At 46.4% G+C, this 20710-nt stretch overlaps 2 protein-coding genes across 2 annotated transcripts in view; one reads left to right on the forward strand and one right to left on the reverse strand.

Moving 5' to 3' along the window:
* Positions 1–13921, reverse strand: part of RAB21 (RAB21, member RAS oncogene family) — a 41494-nt gene extending 27573 nt beyond the window's left edge. The window contains exon 1 of the mRNA XM_069764597.1: positions 13603–13921. Coding sequence (XP_069620698.1) covers positions 13603–13755 — 153 coding nt within the window. The 5' untranslated portion in view covers positions 13756–13921. The remainder of the gene's footprint in view (positions 1–13602) is intronic.
* Positions 771–3857, forward strand: LOC138675924 (uncharacterized). Its single transcript, XM_069764595.1, has 2 exons — positions 771–1429; positions 2213–3857. Exons 1-2 carry the CDS (start codon positions 1189–1191, stop codon positions 3670–3672), a joined length of 1701 nt encoding a protein of 566 aa, XP_069620696.1. The 5' UTR covers positions 771–1188; the 3' UTR covers positions 3673–3857.
* Positions 13922–20710: the final 6789 nt, after the last annotated feature.

The raw sequence follows: 20710 nt of genomic DNA on the forward strand, positions 1-20710 counted from the left end.
GTCCGCGAGAAGAATGACGATCTCTGCTAACCAAGATCTCCTGGGCTAATTCGGGGCGATCAGAATGACCGGCACCTCTTCCGCCTTGATCATTTCCAACAGCTTGGGAATCAAGGTAAAAGGGTGGAAACAGGTAGGGGAGCACGAACTGCGACCAAGGAATGGCCAGAGCGTCAAGCCCACTGCTAGAGGGTCGCAAGACCTGAAGACGAATGAGGGACCTTTCTGTTCATTTGGGACGCCGTGAGGTCCACGTCCGGAGTTCCCCCATCGACGATAAATCTGATAGAAGACCTCTTAATGCAAGGACCATTAACCTGCCGCGAGGCCCTCGCGGCTGATGAATTCGGTGGCCCAATTGTCCACGCCGGTGATATGCACCGCAGATATCACCGGAACCGTTGCCTCTGCCCAGAGGAGGATCTTGGATACCTCGGCCAAGGCGCTCCGAGTCCCCCCCTGATGGTTGACATATGCCACAGCCGTGGCATTGTCCGTCTGGATTCGGATTGGTAGACCCCCTGAAAAACCTTTCCCAGTGACAAAGGGACAGACAGATGGCCCGAGTCTCGAGGACGTTGATCGGCAGAGAAGACTCCTGCGCCGACCAACGACCCCGAACAGTCAGGTGACAAAACACCGCACCCCAGCCGAGAAGGCTGGCATCAGTCGATCAGGGTGGATTGATTTAAATCACGCCGATTTAAATCATGATTTAAATCACGATTTAAATCAAAAGATTTTTTTCTATTTAAATCGGATCGATTTAAATCATGATTTTAATCATGATTTAAATCACTGATTTAAATCAAAAGGTTTTTTTTAATATAAATCACGATTAAAATGAGAAGTGAGAGCAGTGCGCATGTGCGCCCATAGTTACACGGACGAAACTAGGGGCAACGATCTAACGCCAGGGTGAGGGGGGGACCCCAAAGTAAGTAAAAATCTTTTTTGTTTTACTATATGGCAATAGGTAGGTGTTTAAAAGCAGCATGTCTTAATTGTATAAACTATTAATAGCCTCCACATTTTGTTCATACTGCCCCTTTAATTCCACACTTCTAGCTTGGTTTCACTTTTGGTTTAGTTTCTTTTTCCATTCAGTTGACATGCCCAAACTTGTTGGATAGTCAGCAGTACTTGGCTGTAGTAACAATCAAACTTCATAAGTGATCTGTGTGAGCCATGGCAGGTCGTAAGAGAGACCCTATTTGGGTTCATTTTGTTGAGATGCCAGCAGCAGATCTTGGAAAGAAAGGTGCAAGAGCAAAGTGCAAATACTGTCAAAAGGATATCCAAGGACTTGTTTGCCGTTTGAAATCACATTATGAAAACTGCAACCAGAAGGGAAATGAAGATGTTGATAGTGATACAACTAATGTCAATGAACCCCCACAGCTTCTTATGCACCAGGAGCCTAGTACTAGTAAGTCTGGCAATTACAACCTATTTTTTTAACAGACATTTTACTGGGATGGTTAAAGTCTATGAAAAGAGAAATTTCTAGCACTAGTAGTTCTGGAGTATAGAATTTAAATTTATGTTAAGGCAATATTTCACAGAAAATTAACGCTAAAGGACATGTGCACCTTTATTTTTTTTAAGGTGCACATGTCCTCCCTCCCCCGCAGCGCTCTTACCTCCGATCCCCGCAGCGCTGAGATCCGTGGCTTCGTTTTGACCGTCCGCCTCCCGTCCTCCGGTTGCGGCCTACTCGCAGTGATCCAGCGGCGTGACGTCAGCGGGCCGCACGCTCCATTGAAATGAATGGAGGCGCGCTCGCGGACGGGCAGAACGAAGCCACGGATCCCCGCAGCGCTGACATCGGAGGTAAGAGAGCTGCGGGGGGAGGACATGTGCACACTGCACCTTAAAAAATAAAGGTGCACATGTCCTTTAAGTAAAAATAAAGTGTGTATACGCTTATTTTTTTTTTATTGTAGGCTGCAATTCACTTTTGAAGTCTGCCAAATTGACCATTTTTAAAAAAAAACATTTTTAAAACTTGTGACATAATTTTTTTCAGTTGCTCTGATATTAGTTACCAGTATTACAGCAACTTCACCGGAAAACTTGAGTAGCATAACTTTTGAGACAGCCCTTATAGGACGAGGACCATTACATTGTTCAAAAAGTTTGTTTCAAAATATTTTCGTTATATTTCTTCAAATACGCAGTCGATTTAAATTTTTAATTTCTGTGCTTTCAGGGTCAAATATGGCTTGTGCTGCACGTGACAATCAATATCTGGGTACAACTTCAACAAAGCAGCCCAAAAAAAAACTTTGCGTGCAAAGTGTAGAAAAATTCATCTTAAAGACTACGACGAGCCAGAAAGAACATTTTGATGAATTAATTGCTAAATTCATATTTGCAACCAATTCTTCTTTCCGACTAGTTGAGCACCCATTGTTTGTACAAATGATCGAAGGAATTAGACCAGGCTACAAACCACCAAGTAGATTTGAGGTCTCAGGAAAACATCTTCAGGCTGTATACGACATAGAAAGAGCGGCTTGTACAAAATATTTGAAAGACAAGGTTGTTAACATGAGCTTGGATGGTTGGAGCAACATCCACAACGACCCCATAATTTGCACTTGTGTCACAACAGAAGATGGTGAAACTTACCTTACAGACACAATCGACACATCTGGAAATTCACATACTGCTGAATATTTACTTGAAATTGCTAAGAACTCAATTCACCAATGCCAAGAACAGTTTGGATGTAAAGTAAGGAGCTTAGTTACTGATAACGCAAGCAATGTGGCAAAAATGCGAGCGGAACTGGCACATGAGGATGACACAAATGTCATTACATATGGTTGTTCTGCCCATTTGTTGCATCTTTTGGCAAAAGACCTGCATATTTCGGGTGTCAAGGAACATGTTGTAGAAATTGTTAAATATTTCCGCAATAATCATTTTGCACATGCAACCTACAAGGAAATGGGAGGACTGAAGTTGGTTCTACCACAAGATGTTAGATGGAATACCTTGGCTGACTGCTTGGAAATGTTTATTAACAACTGGTCAAAATTACTGTCCATTTGCGAAACACATCGGGATAAAATTGATGCTAATATACGAAGCAAAGTATTAAATCTTGGTGTGAAGAGAAATGCCGAGGACCTTTTGGAAAGGTTAAAGCCAATATCGATTGCGTTGGATAAAATGCAGAAAGATACTGCAACCATAGCTGATGCCACAGAAGTTTGGAAAGATTTAGAAGGTTCTCTAGATCGCTTGAACCTCTCAAACAATGTAAAGGTTGCAATACAGCACCGCAAGGACCAAGCATTAAAAGAAGAACACTATTTAGCCAATATCTTGCATCCCATCTACAGAGGGAAAAAATTATCTGAGGCGGAAAACAACTATGCAATGGAGTGGCTCGCCAATACTAACCATGACATTGTGGCAACTGTGCTGAAATTGAAGTGTGAATCTGCACCATTTCAAAAATACATGTTTGCAGATAACGTCGTTAATGAACTAAAACCACTGGACTGGTGGAAGTCGCAATCACTTGTTCTTCCAGCAAAGATAATAAATCTAGCTACTCAGCTACTGACTGCATCGGCTTCATCCGCAGGAGTAGAGAGATTGGTTTTCTTCATTTGGTTTTGTGCACACAACAGTCCGAAACCGCTTAGGAACTGCTAAAGCAGGACAACTGGTTTTCCTATTAAAAGTCCTAAATAAACAGTAGGCTTAAAGGACTGATGTATTCACTGAAGATGTTTGCTTACTTCAAACGTTAGAGATAGGCTATTGTTAAAAAGTACTTACTCTCTGTAGTTCAATTCTGAGTGTTTAATAGTGCAAATAAAAATTATTAGGTTTCATAATCAACTGTTTTAATATTTTTATTTGTGTAAAACAATTAGATTTGCAAAAAGACAAAGTTTTGCTTGTGTACAACTTGATTAAAAAATCTGATTTAAATCAAAAAAATCTGTTTTTGATTTTTTAAAAAAAATCAAGATTTTTATCCACCCGGTCAGTCGTCACCACCTGCCAGTCAACTGGAAGGAGCTGCCGTGGGAGATGAGAGGTGACGTCAGCCACCAGTTGAGAGACCGCTTGACCCGGGGAGAGAGTCGAACCGGACGATCCAGGGAGAAGACAGACATGTCCCACTGTGATAGGATGGCCTGCTGAAGGGGTCTTGAGTGAAATTGGGCAAACGGAATCACTTCCAAATGTTGCAACCATCCTTCCAAGAACCTTCATGGCCGATCGGAAGGAGGGATGCAGAGGACCATGGAGTAAGTGATCTTCCCGACGAAGGATGGATCTCTGCCTTCGGGAAGGAAGACTTTGGTCTGACGAGTGTCGAAGAGCATGCCCAGAAAAACAAGGCGCTGAGAAGGGACAAGACAGGATTTCTTCCTGTTGACAAGCCACCCGAAAGGGCTAGAGTGTCAAGGACGATGGGCAGGCTTTCGGGAGCCTGAGAAAACGACAGAGCCGTGATGAGGATGTCGTCGAGGTAGGGAAAAGGTACCAGGCCCCAGACCCTCAAGATGGCTATCAGATGCCATGATCCTCGTGAAAAACCCTGGGAGCGGTTGGGAGACCGAACGGCAGGGCGACAAACTGAAAATGCTCCTGAAGTGCTGCAAAACACAGGAATCGGTGGAGTCCCGGGAATATCAAAACATGGAGGTAGGAGTCCTGGATGTCCATGGAGCACAGAAATTCCCGAGCCTCCATTGAAGCAATTGCTGAACGAAAGGATTCAATCCTGAAGGGTCTCAGACGAACTCTCTTGTTCAGCAATTTGAGATCCAGAATGGAACGAACCTTGCCGTCTTTTTTCGGTACCACAAAAAGATTTGAATAGCAACCTGTGCACTGTTCTTTTTCTGGGACGGGAACGATTACCCCGGTTTTGAGGAGAGAAGCGATGGCTGCGGAGAAACCCGGAACTAGGGCGGGGACTCTTGGAGATCAGGATTCAAAGAAACAATCCTGGGATCGTGAAATGAACTTTATTTTGTATCCCGACAACTTCCCTGATCCATGCGTCCTCTACTGAGATCCAGACATCTCTGAAGAAGAGGAGACGGCCGTCCAGCCTGGGAAGTGGGCTGGGGACTTGTCGAGAGTCATGCCGAGGTGGGAGGACAGACCGGCGTTCCCGTCTGGACATTTTGCGGCCAATAACGGAAGGCTCGGATGAAGCCTCCTGCGACCCGCTGGCAACTACGGGGGTCTGCAGGGGCAACCTATCAAGCACGGATGTAAGAGTTGGAGACACCAGAGTTAGATCCGCTACGGATTGTGACAGAGAGGAAGCCCAGGCTGGGGTGGAGGCTTCGCTCTCAGGCGGAACAGCAGGTGGGTCCTGGGCAGTGGGCATAACGGGGTTGCTGCAGGCCTGACAGATCGGAGAGGACTGACCTGAGGGAAGTTTGTAGTTACAAGACGAACACACAAAGTGTTTGACTAAGGCAGAAGTAGGAGGGTGAAAGCGACCTCCCTTAGAATTCGACATGACAAACAAACGGGTCCCTGACGAATGGCAGAAGGTTAGGGACAGGGGAGCAGAGGAGAGTGTCAGACTGCAGAGCAGAGCTACTCATGGCTGCAAAGCGTTTTCCTGATGGAGGCTTTGAAGATGCTATCCCGGAACGGTAGTCCTTCACTACCGGCCATAAGAAGGGGCTTGTGAGACACTCTTCTGTTCAGTGCTGCAGGCCCGACAGGAGACCGCCAAGAATGAGGACGTCAGGCTCTGCGCTATTAGGAAGAGGCAGAGCAGATCGCTCCTGACGCCAAAAGGGAGACAACAGCGGCACAGGAGAAAGGGCTGGGCTAACCGCCAGGACAGTAGGGTCAAGATGGCGACGGTGGGCGGATCTCGCCGAGATAAACCTGTCGGGCGGGAGAAAAGCCCGCCCGAAGAAAAAAGGAAGTGGGCGGAGTCACGGCCGGAAGTAGGCCGTGGGAGAAGCTGGGGCCTAAATTAGAAGCCAGCGGCCGCCGAAGAGGACCGCGAGTCAGCTCCGAAAGGTACGGCCGCCGGGGAAAACGGTGCGGCTGCCTGTAGGGGGCCGCGCTGCACGGAGCAAGGATACGGCCACAGGCAAGGCAGTGCAACTGCCTGTAAAAGTGCGGCCGCCGTGGAGGAAGCAGTGCGGCCGGTCACAAGGGCTGCCGCGCAAACGAATCAGACTGTTGTCCAGGATACTGCGTGGGGTCTGTGCCAGGTAAAGTGCGGCCACAGTAACAGCTGCGCGGCTGCCTGTAGGGCACCGCATAGAGTAAAGATGCGGCCGCAGGATAGTAGTGTGGAAGTGCCCATATTTCTCCGCTCTTTTAGCAGAGAATCCACAGAGACACCCCCCCCCCCCCCCCCCCCCCGGAGAGATTGATGGGGAGAGAAAGGATAGGATACTCACCTAAACATCCCACACCGTCCGTTACTAACCTTAAAACGTGGAAGGTATTAGACATCCGTAGAGCTGGTGATGGACGTCCTCGTCTCCTCCAACCGACAGGCTCTGGTATGCGAGTGGGTGGGGGACGGAGCTAGGACCGAACTTCTGAGCACGCTTGTGTGCCAGGATCTTGGTCCTGCTGAGGGATCTATGAGGATACGGGGTGGCAGTACACGCCGTACTCCTAGTCCATATTGTGGGATTACAGATGTGACTGTACACCCTGTATTCCTCCGGAAAACCTAAAAGAAAACAAACACACATTGAGATAGATAAGGGTCTAATGAAAGACCCGTGTCCACCTCCTACTGACACTAAGTCAAACTGAAATGCATAATGTCAGTCGGTGGGGTGTACACTGCAGAGGAGGAGCTCACAGCAGCATACACCCCATGGTTCCTGTGTCTCCCAAATGAGAGGCGATAGAGAAATAGTCTTATTCCTTACTGCTTCATTGACTATCAGTTTTCTTGTGGCTTGTTTTCATTTACAAATTAAGCCTGAATTTTAAACCGATTTTAACCCCTTCACCATCTTGGGATTTTCCATTTGTTTTATGCTTCCCTTCTCAGAGCCACCGCTTTTTTCTGCCAATATAGCTAAGCGAGGGCTTGTTTTTTGCAGGATGAGTTGTACTTTTGAACACTAGGGTAAAACAAATGGAGTGTACTGGAAAACTTAAAATCCAAGTGTGGTGAGATGGCAAATCCACAATTGTTTGTTTTTTCCCACCAAGTTCACTAAATGCTAAGGCTATGTGCACACGTAGGAAAGGTCCTCTGCGGGTTCCCCCGCAGCAGATTTGATAAATCTGCAGGGCAAAACTGCTGCGGTTATCCCTGCAGATTTATCACGGTTTCCGCTGTGGGTTACTCCTGCACTTGTTTTACTATTGATGCAGCATATGCAACATCAATAGTAATGTTAAAAATAATTTTAAAAAATGGTTATACTCACCCCCCGATGTCCCAATCTCCTCGGGGCTGCATGCGGCGGTCCGGTTCCAAAGATGCTATGCGAGACGGACCTTCATGACGTCATGGTCATGTGACCGTGACGTCATCGCAGGCCCTGCTCGCATAGCAAACCTGCGAACGGACGGCCGCGTACAGCACTGAGAGGTGAGTAGATTATTTTTTATTTTAATTCTTTTTTTTTTTTTTACCACAAATATGGTTCCCAGGGCCTGGAGGAAAGTCTTCTCTTCTCCATCCTGGGTACCATCCGCACACGATCCGCTTACTTCCCGCAAGGTGGGCATAGCCCCATGCGGGAAGTAAGCAGATCAATGCATTCCTATGTGTGCAGAATCGCTGCGATTCTGCACAAAGAAGTGACATGCTGCGGATTGTAAACCGCTGCGTTCCCGCACGTTTTTTTCCACAGCATGTGCACAGCTTTTTCGGTTTCCCATAGGTTTACATTGAACTGTAAACTCATGGGAAACTGCTGCGGATCCGCAGCTGCAGCCACGTATATTGCCCAGCCACGTAGTATACAGCACAGAGCCACGTAGTATATTGGCCAGTCAGGTAGTATATTGCCCAGCCAGATTTGTTACAGGTTAAAAAATAAAAAATTAATATATACTCCCCTTGTAGTCCACGGCAGCTTCCGGTCCCAGGCTTGGTATGAGCGCAGGAACTGTGATGACGTCGCGGTCACATGACCGTGACGTCATGGCAGGTCTTTCTAGCGCAGGGCCTGTGATGACGTCGCATTCACATGACCGTGATGTCATGGCAGGTCCTTCTCCCATACCATCTTTGCCACCGGAACCTGCAACGGACGATGGCGGCCGGCGCAAGCGACTACTGAGGGTGAGTATAGCAGGTTTTTTTTTTATTATTATTTTTAACATTACATTTTTTACTATTGATGCCGCATAGGCAGGGTCAATAGTAAAAAGTTGGGGACACAAATGACTTATGGTTGGCAGTCTTTGAACTTCATAACAAGAGGTCTATCACACAGATCCAACCCTCAGCAAGCCTAGCATTACTGTCCCTATGTGATTTGTCGATTTCTCGGTTTAAGAGGGGCATCCTTAGACACTTTCTTACTGCAGTTAGGAACCTGATCCCACGCTTTTGGAAACAAGAAAAATTTCCTTCGCGAGCAGAGTTCGTGGCAGAACTCAATGACATTTATAGAATGGAGCAGTTAGGCTACGTTCACACTAGCGTTGCTAGTTTGCGTCGGGCGACGCAGCGGCGACGCATGCGTCATGCGCCCCTATATTTAACATGGGGGACGCATGCGTTTTTGTTTGTTGCGTTGTGCGACGCATGCGTCTTTTTTGCCGCAAGCGTCGGACCAAGAAAACGCAACAAGTTGCATTTTTCTTGCGTCCAAATTTCGGCAAAAAACGACGCATGCGTCGCAAACGCAGAGTTTTTGCATGCGTTTTGGTGCGTGCGTTGTGTCGCCGACGCAGCGGCGCACAACGCTAATGTGAACGTAGCCTTAAACCAATCTCCAGGCAATGTAGACAAAACTTATACTACATGGGCTCCTTGGATAGCTTTTAGGGAAACCCCTGATTTAGATCTCTGGATTTCTAGAACGTGATGCACTACGTAGCTCGCCATTGTTTATTACTAGACCATTTTTCAGTCCGCACCCTGGCTGCTGGGACGGGATGGCAGCCACACTTCTTCTCAACATACCCCATTACCCTACCCAATCCTCTCCTCTTTTTTCTACCCTCCTTCCTCTTCCTTATCTTACTTTCTTTGTTTGTCTTCCCCTCATTTAGTCTGAATAAACATTGTGATTACTGAATAATCATAAAGAGAATTAGTAATCGTTATAAACTATTTTAGCTGTTCTTTATTGTTATTTTATAATCCCAATCAGTAGTATTATCTATCAGAATGTCAAAGTGCAAGATGCATGGTGATGTCACAACGCATCTCTTAATTAACTTGTAACTCTGCCTAGTAGCCTGCCGATTTACTTGATTGTACCGTTTACCTTCATTCTTTTTGCTTTGATCAACAAACATGATTTATACAAAAAGTTGGGGGACACACAAGGTTAATAGCGGCGGTAACGGAGTGCGTTACCCGCGGCATAACGCGGTCCGTTACCGCTGGCATTAACCCTGTGTTAGCGGTGACCAGAGGGGAGTATGCGGGCGACAGGCACTGACTGTGGGGAGTAAGGAGCGGCCATTTTTCTTCCGTCGCTGATTGGTTGCGGCAGCCATGACAGCCAGCTGGCAAGACCAATCAGCGAACGAATAACCATGACAGAAGGACAGACAGACGGAGGTGACCCTTAGACAATTATATAGTAGATATTTAGATGAAGAAAGAATGAAAACTGGAGTAATCACAAACCTAAATAAAAATAGCAAGTTTTAGAAAAAAAAAAAGTTATTTTCATTAAAATTAGAATTATACATAGACCATGTACAAGATCAAGGTTTCGTAAGGGGGAAAACAAAAAAACATGCAAAGAAAGGCAAAATCCAATAATGGATCTGAGAACAACATGTGACATGCAACAGTGCATGAGAGAAAGAAAAAAAAAAGCAATCATTGCTGGTAAAGAATTTATGTAGTCAATAATGAGTACAAAGTACACAGTAAAGGTAACGTGCTTACCCATAGTATCCCTGGACCACAAAATCCCTTCTTGCTGCGATGTTTTGATTAAATACTATTGCAATGTTACAGTGACCAAAGAAAACGTAATTCTGGCATTAATTTTTTTTGCAGCAAAAACCATTATTTCCTATGAACAAAGGTGATGGGAGAGCATTGATGGCAGATCAGCATTGAGCGGGGTTTAGAACGCATGTCAGGCATGCTCGTGTTAAATACTGCAGTCAGTGATTGGCAGTGGCATTTAACATGTTAACAGCCGCTGATGGATCACGACTCCAACTACGAATGTTAGGGGCACATGATAGCTGATCAGATCAGCTGTGATGTCTTGATAGCTCACATCAAATACCGGTACAATACAACCTACGACATGACATATGTATATGTCTTAGGTTGTAAAGGGGTTTCAAAAAAGAAAAAAAAAAAAAAAAAAACACACAAACAGAAAATTAGATAAAAGTTTAAGAGGAATTGTCCGGTCTAAACTGATAAGTCCGCAATCAGTATGTAACTGCAAACTTATGAACATCCCTCTCTACGCTGCGGGTATTCGCCGATGTCTGGGCCAGGACTGGCAAGTACATGTGTTATACAAAGTCCCAGCTAGAAAGAGACCGGTGGGTGCAGCCTTGCTGAATACAACTGTATGGGACGAAGCCGCGCCAACTAGAAAGGCTCTGGCCAGGAGCATGAGTAAGGCTGGGTTCATACTGCGTTCTGGCACTGCGGCATAACACGGTGTAACGCAGTCCCTTAACGCTGCCATTAATCACTATTTCGGGTGCATCGCCAACACATGCCACAATGAGCGTGCGCTAGCGATGTGCCGTCATTGAGTGACGGACCCTGGGACGCGGGCTGCAGCGTTTCCGGGTCCGTCACCGCTAGCGCAGATAGAGCATCTGCTACCTCTATCTGCGTTAGCATTTCGGCACGTGCGTTAATGCAGTCTGTTTAACAGGCTGCTTTAATGCAATGTGAACTTAACCTTACGTACACGCACCTGACTGTCCCAGCTCAGAAATCCTTGCAGCACCATATTTTTATAAAACCATCAAAAACCTAGAAAGACCAAAATTACAGTTTTAGGCTTACATTCAAATCTGGCATGTCAATTTACAAATCCTCTAGGTTCTCAGACTTTTCATGGTGATGGACATTACTATTAATGCAAGGTTCGGGATTTTGTTTAAATCCTAACTAAAAGGTACTTCTCAAACTTCTGATATGTCTGTTAAATCAGACCCTATACAGAAGGAGTTGACATTTTCCTGTACATATCTATTAGAAAGCGTATACGGTAACTTAGTCATTTTTCGAGGAACTCAGAATTTTTCTATTGCCAAACTATTTGCAACGCTCATGAAGTATTACTCGAGAGGAAATCCCCTTTTCTGGGAAACCATACCCCACCGCAACACAACTTTTCAAGAGGTGTAGTAAATCGTTTTACCACAAATGTCTAAAATGAAATTACAAAAAAGGAGATTGATTTTCCCTACCCCAATAGGGTTTACTTATTACTAAACACACAATTGCCTGGGAGTTAGAAGTGATTTATTAATTTTAAAGTTTGAAAGGGTCATTTTTGTTCTAAATCATACGCTTGTATGATTAATGAGATGCTAAGGTCTTGAAGCGATTTTAACCTCAGAACAGAAACGCAGGTGGGCTCCTAATAGAGTGAGGACCATGGGCAATTAACCATCCCACCACAACAACAAAACACTATAGTAATGACTAACTAGGGCATAGAAGCCCAAAATACTTATACTAGGGATTATTTTTCGGGAAACATGGTTGGTGAGGTTTTAATTTGTTTGTAATGGATTTTACTAGAGAGTACAACATGCTAATTTCATAGTTCAGGGCTAAGTTCCCAAGAGGAGTCACAATTACAGGAAAGTGGATGGAATTATCAAAATCTCCTAGAAATCTCATGCCATGTTTTGTTTTTTTTTGCTCAGCGTAAATCGACCTGCGGTGCATTTGAAATCAGCAACATGTCAATTTCTAGTGCGAGTACACAGAGTTTTGTGGGCAGATTTTTCCCATAGACTGGCATTAGATGCATAAGAGGCCACATTCAGTGTCATTATCTGTAAGCCAAAACCAGGAGAGGAAAAGTATATTAGAAACACGTCACCACTTCTGTATTTATCACCCACTCCTGGTTTTGGCTACACATACTGATGTAAAATACTGACCAAATACTGCTAGTGTGACGACAGCCTAAGCCAAAACCAGGAGAGGAATTGTGAGAGGAAAGGTATAATAGAAACACGTCACCACTTCTGTATTTATCACCCACTCCTGGTTTGGGATTACAAATACTGATGAGAAATACTGACCGTGGCCCAATGTGCACAACATATAAATAATTGGGCACAAGATATCAATAAAGTCTACAAAGAAAAAAAAAAAAAGGCTGTTGTCGTAGCCTAGGTAATTGTGGACATGGTGACGGCAAACGTATTATTTACACTTTATTACTTGCTCACTAAGTGACATTCAAAGCCGGGTTCCCCCTCCCCCCCATAACTACATATTTTGTCGCTGACAGGGAGTTTATGGAGGCTAAAATATAACTTAATATATTTTGTGACATCTTGATCACTTTTTCAAGCCAAAAGAAATAAAAAGTAACTCATGTTTATTTCACTGCGGTTTTCCCCAGCAGACCTTAGTGATGAGCTAGCTTTAGGCTATGTGCACACGTAGTCTGGGTCCACTGAGGATTTTTCCGCAGCGGATTCCAGCAGATTTGATAAATCCGCTGTGGAAGACGGCTGCAGATTTACCGCGGTTTTCACTGCGGACTTACAACTGTGGTTTTCCATAAGGGCAGTTGTAAATTCGCTGCGGAAAACGCACAAAAGAAGTGACATGCTGTGGATTGTAAACCGCTGCGTTTCCACGCGTTTTTTTCTGCAGCATGGGCACAGCTTTTTGTTTCATACGTTTACATTGAACTGTAAACTCAGGGGAAACTGCTGCAGATCCGCAGCAAAATCTGCATCGTGTGCACATAGACTTATAGTTTGGGATGTTACATGCTAATTTTTGGGAGGGGGTGGAGGTGAATGTTCCCTCCCAATAATGGCCTAGGTGTGAGGGGGGTGTTAAATACCCCACACTGGCTGATGTCATCGTACACACCTATCCTTACAGGGAAAGGCCACAATCACACGCTCCGATCCTATGACAGTAACGGGCAGAACACCCCAAAAACCAAGTCAATGGCATGGTAACAGGGGGCTGAGCACTGGCCCACAGGTCCGGCTTCAGTCACAAATAATGAACACTCACCTCCTGCAGGGGCCTGTGCCAGAGATGACATGACCTGTGTCACATGACCGCTCCAGCCAATCAGCAGCTGAGGCATGACATGGGCAGTACACGGACAGTGCAGCAGTGAGACCCCCGATCCCCCACTCAGTGACAGGGGGCGCACAGACACAGCATCAGTGCCAGCCCCTTCTACTCTGCCCACGTGTGAGCACGGCTGGCACTAGTGGCCTCGGATGTCGCACCTGCAGGGTGGTGATGTGTTTGTCGTTGAACTTGTTCTCGCAGTAGCGCAGCACCAGCGACGTCTTGCCCACACAGCCCTCTCCGAGCAGCACCACCTTGAACGAGTACGTCTTGCTGCCCCCAGCTCCGCCTCCTGCTCCTCCAGCCGCCATGGACTCCACTGACGCGGGCACCCAGGAGCCTGTACCGAAGGCCAAGCGCGGCCCACACGGCAGGCGCACTGACCAGCGACCCCGCTCTGACAGGCCAAGGACTCCTGGCTCTGCTATCCGCCTCCCTCTAATGGCGACTTCTTCCTCTTACGTCACTGCTCTCATCACGTGGTGCCGGGGAGCCGCTAACAGAGGTGGCTATTTGGGGGTGTATCCTCGCCGTCCTAAGGCGGGGCCAAGGGAGGGGCGTGGCTCCGTGCGCTGTTTACTGGGGAGTCTGATTTCTGCCTCTGATGCTCTGCGCATGCGCGGTGTCAGCTGCTTTCTTTCTCCTGCTGTCACAAGGCTCAGAGGAATCGAAACTTCTGCGAAACAGTCAAAACCCCTAGGAAAGTCCTGACGACGAGCCTCCATGCTCCTAACCCAGAGGGAAGCTCACCCTGAGGCTGCCATCACACTATCAGTATTTGGTCAGTATTTTACCTCAGTATTTGTAAGCCAAAACCAGGAGAGGAACAATCAGAGGAAAAGTATAATATAAACATATGCACCACTTCTGTATTTATCCTGGTTTTGACTTCCAAATACTGAGGTAAAATACTGACCAAATACTGCTAGTGTGACGGCAGCCTTGGGCCGGCATCACATAGCGCTGGGAAATACGGTCCGTGTTTTACAGACCAAATACGCAGAAATGTTCCCTGAACATCCGTAGGCAGGGTGTGTCAGCGTACTTTGCGCATGTCATCCTCCATATGGCATCCGTACAGCGAGATTTTCTCGCCAGCTTGCAAAATGGACATAGAATGGATCCATGGGCTCAAATATTCGTGAAAACATATACAGTCTATATATATATATATATATATATATATATATATATATATATATATATATATGTGTATATAATTGTCTAAGGGTCACTTCTGTCTGTCTGTCACGGATATTCATTGATCGCGGCCTCTGTCTGTCATGGAATCCAAGTCGCTGATTGGTCATGGCAAGATGCCCACGACCATTGCCACGACCAATCAGCGACAGGCACAGTCCGGCAGCAATATGGCTGCTCCTTCCTCCCGCAGTCAGTCAGTGCCCGCTCCATACTCCCCTCCAGTCATCCAGTCAGCCTTCACACAGGGTTAATGCCAGCGTTACCGGAGCACGGGGTAACGCACTCCGGTTACGAAGCTATTAACCCTGTGTGACCAACTTTTTACTATTGATGATGCGTATGCAGCATCAATAGTAAAAAGATCTAATGTTAAAAGTAAGAATAATAAAAAAAAAAAGGTTATTCTCACCCTCCGACGTGCGTCCTCTCCTCGGCAGTGCAAGCGGCAGGTTCCGGGGCCAAGGATGGTATGCAAGCAGGGGTGGATTAAGGGTAGCCAGGGCCCCGGGCTGTTCAGACACTGTGGGCCCCCGCCCCCCCCCCCCCCCCGGTCATGTGACGGGGTCATGTGACGGGGGTCATGATATACCCAAACCAGATTATTCCAGAAAAATGGCCGGGCCCTACTCTACTGTAACCTATTAAATGTTTGTTAGAATCTGCAATACAATTTAGGTATATTTTGACCAATAATATCACATACAAGGAACAAATACCACCGCACCATGACCAGACCACAAATTACAACCACAGTGATCGAATAATATCACATACAAGGAACAAATACCACCGCACCATGTCAAGACCACATATTACCACCACTTGGTGACCAAATAGAACATACAAGGGACAAATACCACAACACCATTTCCAGACCACATATTACCACCACATAGTGACTGAATACTACAATACTGATCAGTAAAAAACAACAACACAATACTATCACCATAAGTGCCAGTATTCACAGGAGATCTGTACTTAGTATGCAGTGTCTGTGAAGAGGTAATACAGAGATCACTGGTGGTACTATACACAGGACCTCTATATAGTATACAGTGTATAGTGTCAGTGTATAGGTAACACTGACTCACCAGTGACGTCTCTAGGTGAAGTCCTTCATCTTTCATTCAGCACAGACCTCCATCATTTCCTCCAGCCAGGACTCATTTCTGCAGGAAATAACACAGTTATCTCGAGCTCCACTTGCAGAACACATTACTTAATTTTTCCCAACTTCTACATTACACCACGTTAAGAAAAAAAGGCGATATAGTGTCACTCTGCACAGTAACAGGACCGACCCCCATTTAAAACAGTATACTCAAAAAACATAATAAATACATCACTGCAGTAATAATATCCCTTAATTAGCCCCTATGGTAATAATATTCCACATCCTGGCCCCGTTTATCTCATTCCTGGCTCCAGCCATATGTTCTCATATCCTGCCCTCATGAGTATCCATTCTACCCCATATGATCTCCACATCCTGCCCCATATGTCTCCATCGTATCCATCCTGCCCCATGATCCAATCCTGCCCCATGTCTTTCATTCTGCCCCGTGTCTCCAATCATGCCCCGTGTCTACATTCTGCCCATTCCTCCAGTCCTGCCCCCAGTGTGTCCAGCAATCTGCCCCAGTATGTCCAGCATATTGCCCCAGTGTCCAGCAATCTGCCCCAGTGTCTCCAGCATATTGCCCCCAGTGTGTCCAGCATTGCCCCCAGACAGTGTGTCCAGCAATCTGCCCCAGTGTGTCCAGCAATCTGCCCCAGTGTGTCCAGCATATTACTCCCAGTGTGTCCAGCAATCTGCCCCAGTATGTCCAGCATATTGCCCCAGTGTGTCCAGCATATTGCCCCCAGACAGTGTGTCCAGCAATCTGCCCCAGTGCGTCCAGCATTGCCCCCAGACAGTGTGTCCAGAATATTACCACCAGTGTGTCCAGCAATCTGCCCCAGTATGTCCAGCATTTCCCCCAGTGTCTCCAGCAATCTGCCCCAGTGTCTCCAGCAATCTGCCCCAGTGTCTCCAGCAATCTGCCCCAGTGTCCTCCAGCATTGCCCCAGTGTCTCCAGCAATCTGCCTCAGTGTCCTCCAGCAATCTGCCCCAGTGTCCTCCAGCATTGCCCCAGTGTCCTCCAGCAATCTGCCCCAGTGTCCTCCAGCCATCTGCCCCTGTGTCCTCCAGCCATCTGCCCCAGTGTCCTCCAGCATTGCCCCAGTGTCCTCCAGCATTGCCCGTGTCCTCCAGCAATCTGCCCCAGTGTCCTCCAGCATTGCCCCAGTCTCCAGCAATCTGCCCCAGTGTCCTCCAGCATTGCCCCAGTGTCCTCCAGCCATCTGCCCCAGTGTCCTCCAGCCATCTGCCCCAGTGTCCTCCAGCCATCTGCCCCAGTGTCCTCCAGCCATCTGCCCTAGTGTCCTCCAGCAATCTGCCCCAGTGTCCTCCAGCAATCTGCCCCAGTCTCCTCCAGCAATCTGCCCCAGTGTCCTCCAGCATTGCCCCAGTGTCCTCCAGCATTGCCCCAGTGTCCTCCAGCATTGCCCGCATTGTGTCCACCGTTATAAAAAAAAAACAAAACAAAAAAAAACAAAGTCTCCTCACCTGTCCGCGCTCCAGCGGTGAGCTCCCTCCAACAGAGCACACTCGCCGGCGACTGACAATGACGTCAGACGCCGGCGACGTGTGCGCCTGCGGCCGACATCAGCCGCCAGCCTCCAATTGGCTGGCGGCTGTTGTTAACTATTGACGTGCGGGCGCGCGCCCGCCCGCACGTCAATAGGAAACCGCCGCAGCGCCGGAAGGGGCCCGGTGAGCAGATGAGAAGGGGCCCGATGCGGGCCCCCTCTCTCTGCCCACCGGGTACGGCAGGGGCACATAAATGCCGGCGGCGGCCGCCGGCATTCACAGATGATTATCAGAGGGTCAATCTGTGCGGTAGCCCAGGGCCCCCCCAGACCACTGGGCCCTGGGCTACCGCCCATATTGACCCTCTGATAATCCGCCCCTGTATGCAAGAAGGACCTTCCATGACGTCACGGTCATGTGACCGCGACGTCATCACAGGTCCTGCGCTCATACCAACCCTGGGACCGGCAGCTGCCGCATGCACCGCACACAGGCGAGAGGACTACAAGAGCTCCCACGGAAGGTGAGTATGTTTATTTTTTATTTTTTAACCTGTTACATACGTGGCTGGGCAATATACTACGTGACTGGCCAATATGCTACGTGTCTCTGCTGTATACTTTGTGGCTGTGCTGTATACTACGTGACTGGGCAATATACTACGTGGCTGGGCAATATACTACGTGGCTGGGCAATATACTACGTGACTGGGCAATATACTACGTGGCTGGGCAATATACTACATGACTGGGCAATATACTACGTGACTGGGCAATATACTACGTTGCTGGGCGATATACTGCGTGGCTGGGCGATATACTGCGTGACTGGGCGATATACTACGTGGCTGGGCAATATACTACGTGGCTGGGCAATATACTACATGACTGGGCAATATACTACGTGGCTGGGCAATATACTACGTGGCTGGGCGATATACTGCGTGACTGGGCGATATACTGCATGGCTGGGCAATATACTGCGTGGCTGGGCAATATACTACGTGACTGGGCAATATACTACGTGGCTGGGCAATATACTACGTGGCTGGGCAATATACTACGTGGCTGGGCAATATACTACGTGACTGGGCAATATACTACGTCGTGGGCCAATATACTACGTGGCTAGGCAATATACTACATGGGCTGTGCAATATACTACGTGGAACTTTCACTTGTGAATAAAACTTTACACTTGTTCAAGCAACTTCAATATACGAGTGCAGTGATTTCTTCATTCTATGGTTTATGGGACTTTTACGACCCGTTCACTAGCACCGTGACTCACAACTGTCGAGTGCTAGCTTTCGTTATTTACAATATACTACGTGGACATGCATATTCTAGAATACCCGATGCGTTAGAATCGGGCCACTATCTAGTATCACATAAAATCCCAATAAAATACACTTAAATTTGTGTGTAACTAATATATATACACAAGTGCTCATCACTAAATTCGAACATCATCAAAAAGTTTATTTCAGTTCTTCAATACAAAAAGTGAAACTCATATAGAGTCATGACAAACAGAGTGATCTATTTAAAGTGTTTATTTCTGTTAATGTTGAAGCTTATGGCTTACAGCCAATGATGTATGTAAACTTTTGAGCACAACTGTATATGTGTGTGCGTCATGTATATGTGTGTATAAGTGTGTGTAATGTACATGTATGTATAAATGTATGCCATATACAATTGTCGGTATGTGTGTGCCATGTGCATGCATGTGTGTATATAAGTGTGTGCCATGTACCTGTATGTATAAGTGTGTGCCATGTACATGTATGTATATATGTGTGTGTTGTACATGTATATATAAGTGTGCACTATGTACAGTGGTGCTCAAAAGTTTACATACCCCGGAAGAATTTTTGCTTTCTTGGCCTTTTTTCAGAGAATATGAATGATAACACTCCATGACTCACAATCCAGAAACGTCAGTGGCTGGATGAAAGATGCAAGAGTCTGTCTGGATCCCAGAAGCAAACAGGTCACAGGTGAGGATGTTACCTTTAGTAGCCATGCAAACCCATTTGTGTCAACTTCTGTGCATGTTATCAGGCCAAAATCACCAGGGTATGTGAACTTTTGATCAGGGTCATTTGGATGTTTTGGGTTGTCCTTATGATTTAAAAAGAGAAAACACAGTAGTTTGCCAATAAATGGCTTCACCCAACCAATAACCATGAGTGGAGAAAAAGTTTTGGTGTTATCATTCATATTTTCTGAAAAAAGGCAAAGTAAGCAAAGATGTTGCCGGGGTATGTATACTTTTGAGCACAACTGTATATACAGTGGGGCAAAAAAGTATTTAGTCAGTCAGCAATAGTGCAAGTTCCACCACTTAAAAAGATGAGAGGTGTCTGTAATTTACATCATAGGTAGACCTCAACTATGGGAGACAAACTGAGAAAAAAAAATCCAGAAAATCACATTGTCTGTTTTTTTATCATTTTTTTTGCATATTATGGTGGAAAATAAGTATTTGGTCAGAAACAAACAATCAAGATTTCTTTCTCTCACAGACCTGTAACTTCTTCTTTAAGAGTCTCCTCTTTCCTCCACTCATTACCTGTAGTAATGGCACCTGTTTAAACTTGTTATCAGTATAAAAAGACACCTGTGCACACCCTCAAACAGTCTGACTCCAAACTCCACTATGGTGAAGACCAAAGAGCTGTCAAAGGACACCAGAAACAAAATTGTAGCCCTGCACCAGGCTGGGAAGACTGAATCTGCAATAGCCAACCAGCTTGGAGTGAAGAAATCAACAGTGGGAGCAATAATTAGAAAATGGAAGACATACAAGACCACTGATAATCTCCCTCGATCTGGGGCTCCACGCAAAATCCCGCCCCGTGGGGTCAGAATGATCACAAGAACGGTGAGCAAAAATCCCAGAACCACGCGGGGGGACCTAGTGAATGAACTGCAGAGAGCTGGGACCAATGTAACAAGGACTACCATAAGTAACACACTATGCCAACATGGACTCAGATCCTGCAGTGCCAGACGTGTCCCACTGCTTAAGCCAGTACATGTCCGGGCCCGTCTGAAGTTTGCTAGAGAGCATTTGGATGATCCAGAGGAGTTTTGGGAGAATGTCCTATGGTCTGATGAAACCAAACTGGAACTGTTTGGTAGAAACACAACTTGTCGTGTTTGGAGGAAAAAGAATACTGAGTTGCATCCATCAAACACCATACCTACTGCAAAGCATGGTGGTGGAAACATCATGCTTTGGGGCAGTTTCTCTGCAAAGGGGCCAGGACGACTGATCCGGGTACATGAAAGAATGAATGGGGCCATGTATCGTGAGATTTTGAGTGCAAACCTCCTTCCATCAGCAAGGGCATTGAAGATGAAACGTGGCTGGGTCTTTCAACATGACAATGATCCAAAGCACACCGCCAGGGCAATGA

Source organism: Ranitomeya imitator, chromosome 4, assembly GCF_032444005.1.
Source record: "Ranitomeya imitator isolate aRanImi1 chromosome 4, aRanImi1.pri, whole genome shotgun sequence".
NCBI lineage: Eukaryota > Metazoa > Chordata > Amphibia > Anura > Dendrobatidae > Ranitomeya > Ranitomeya imitator.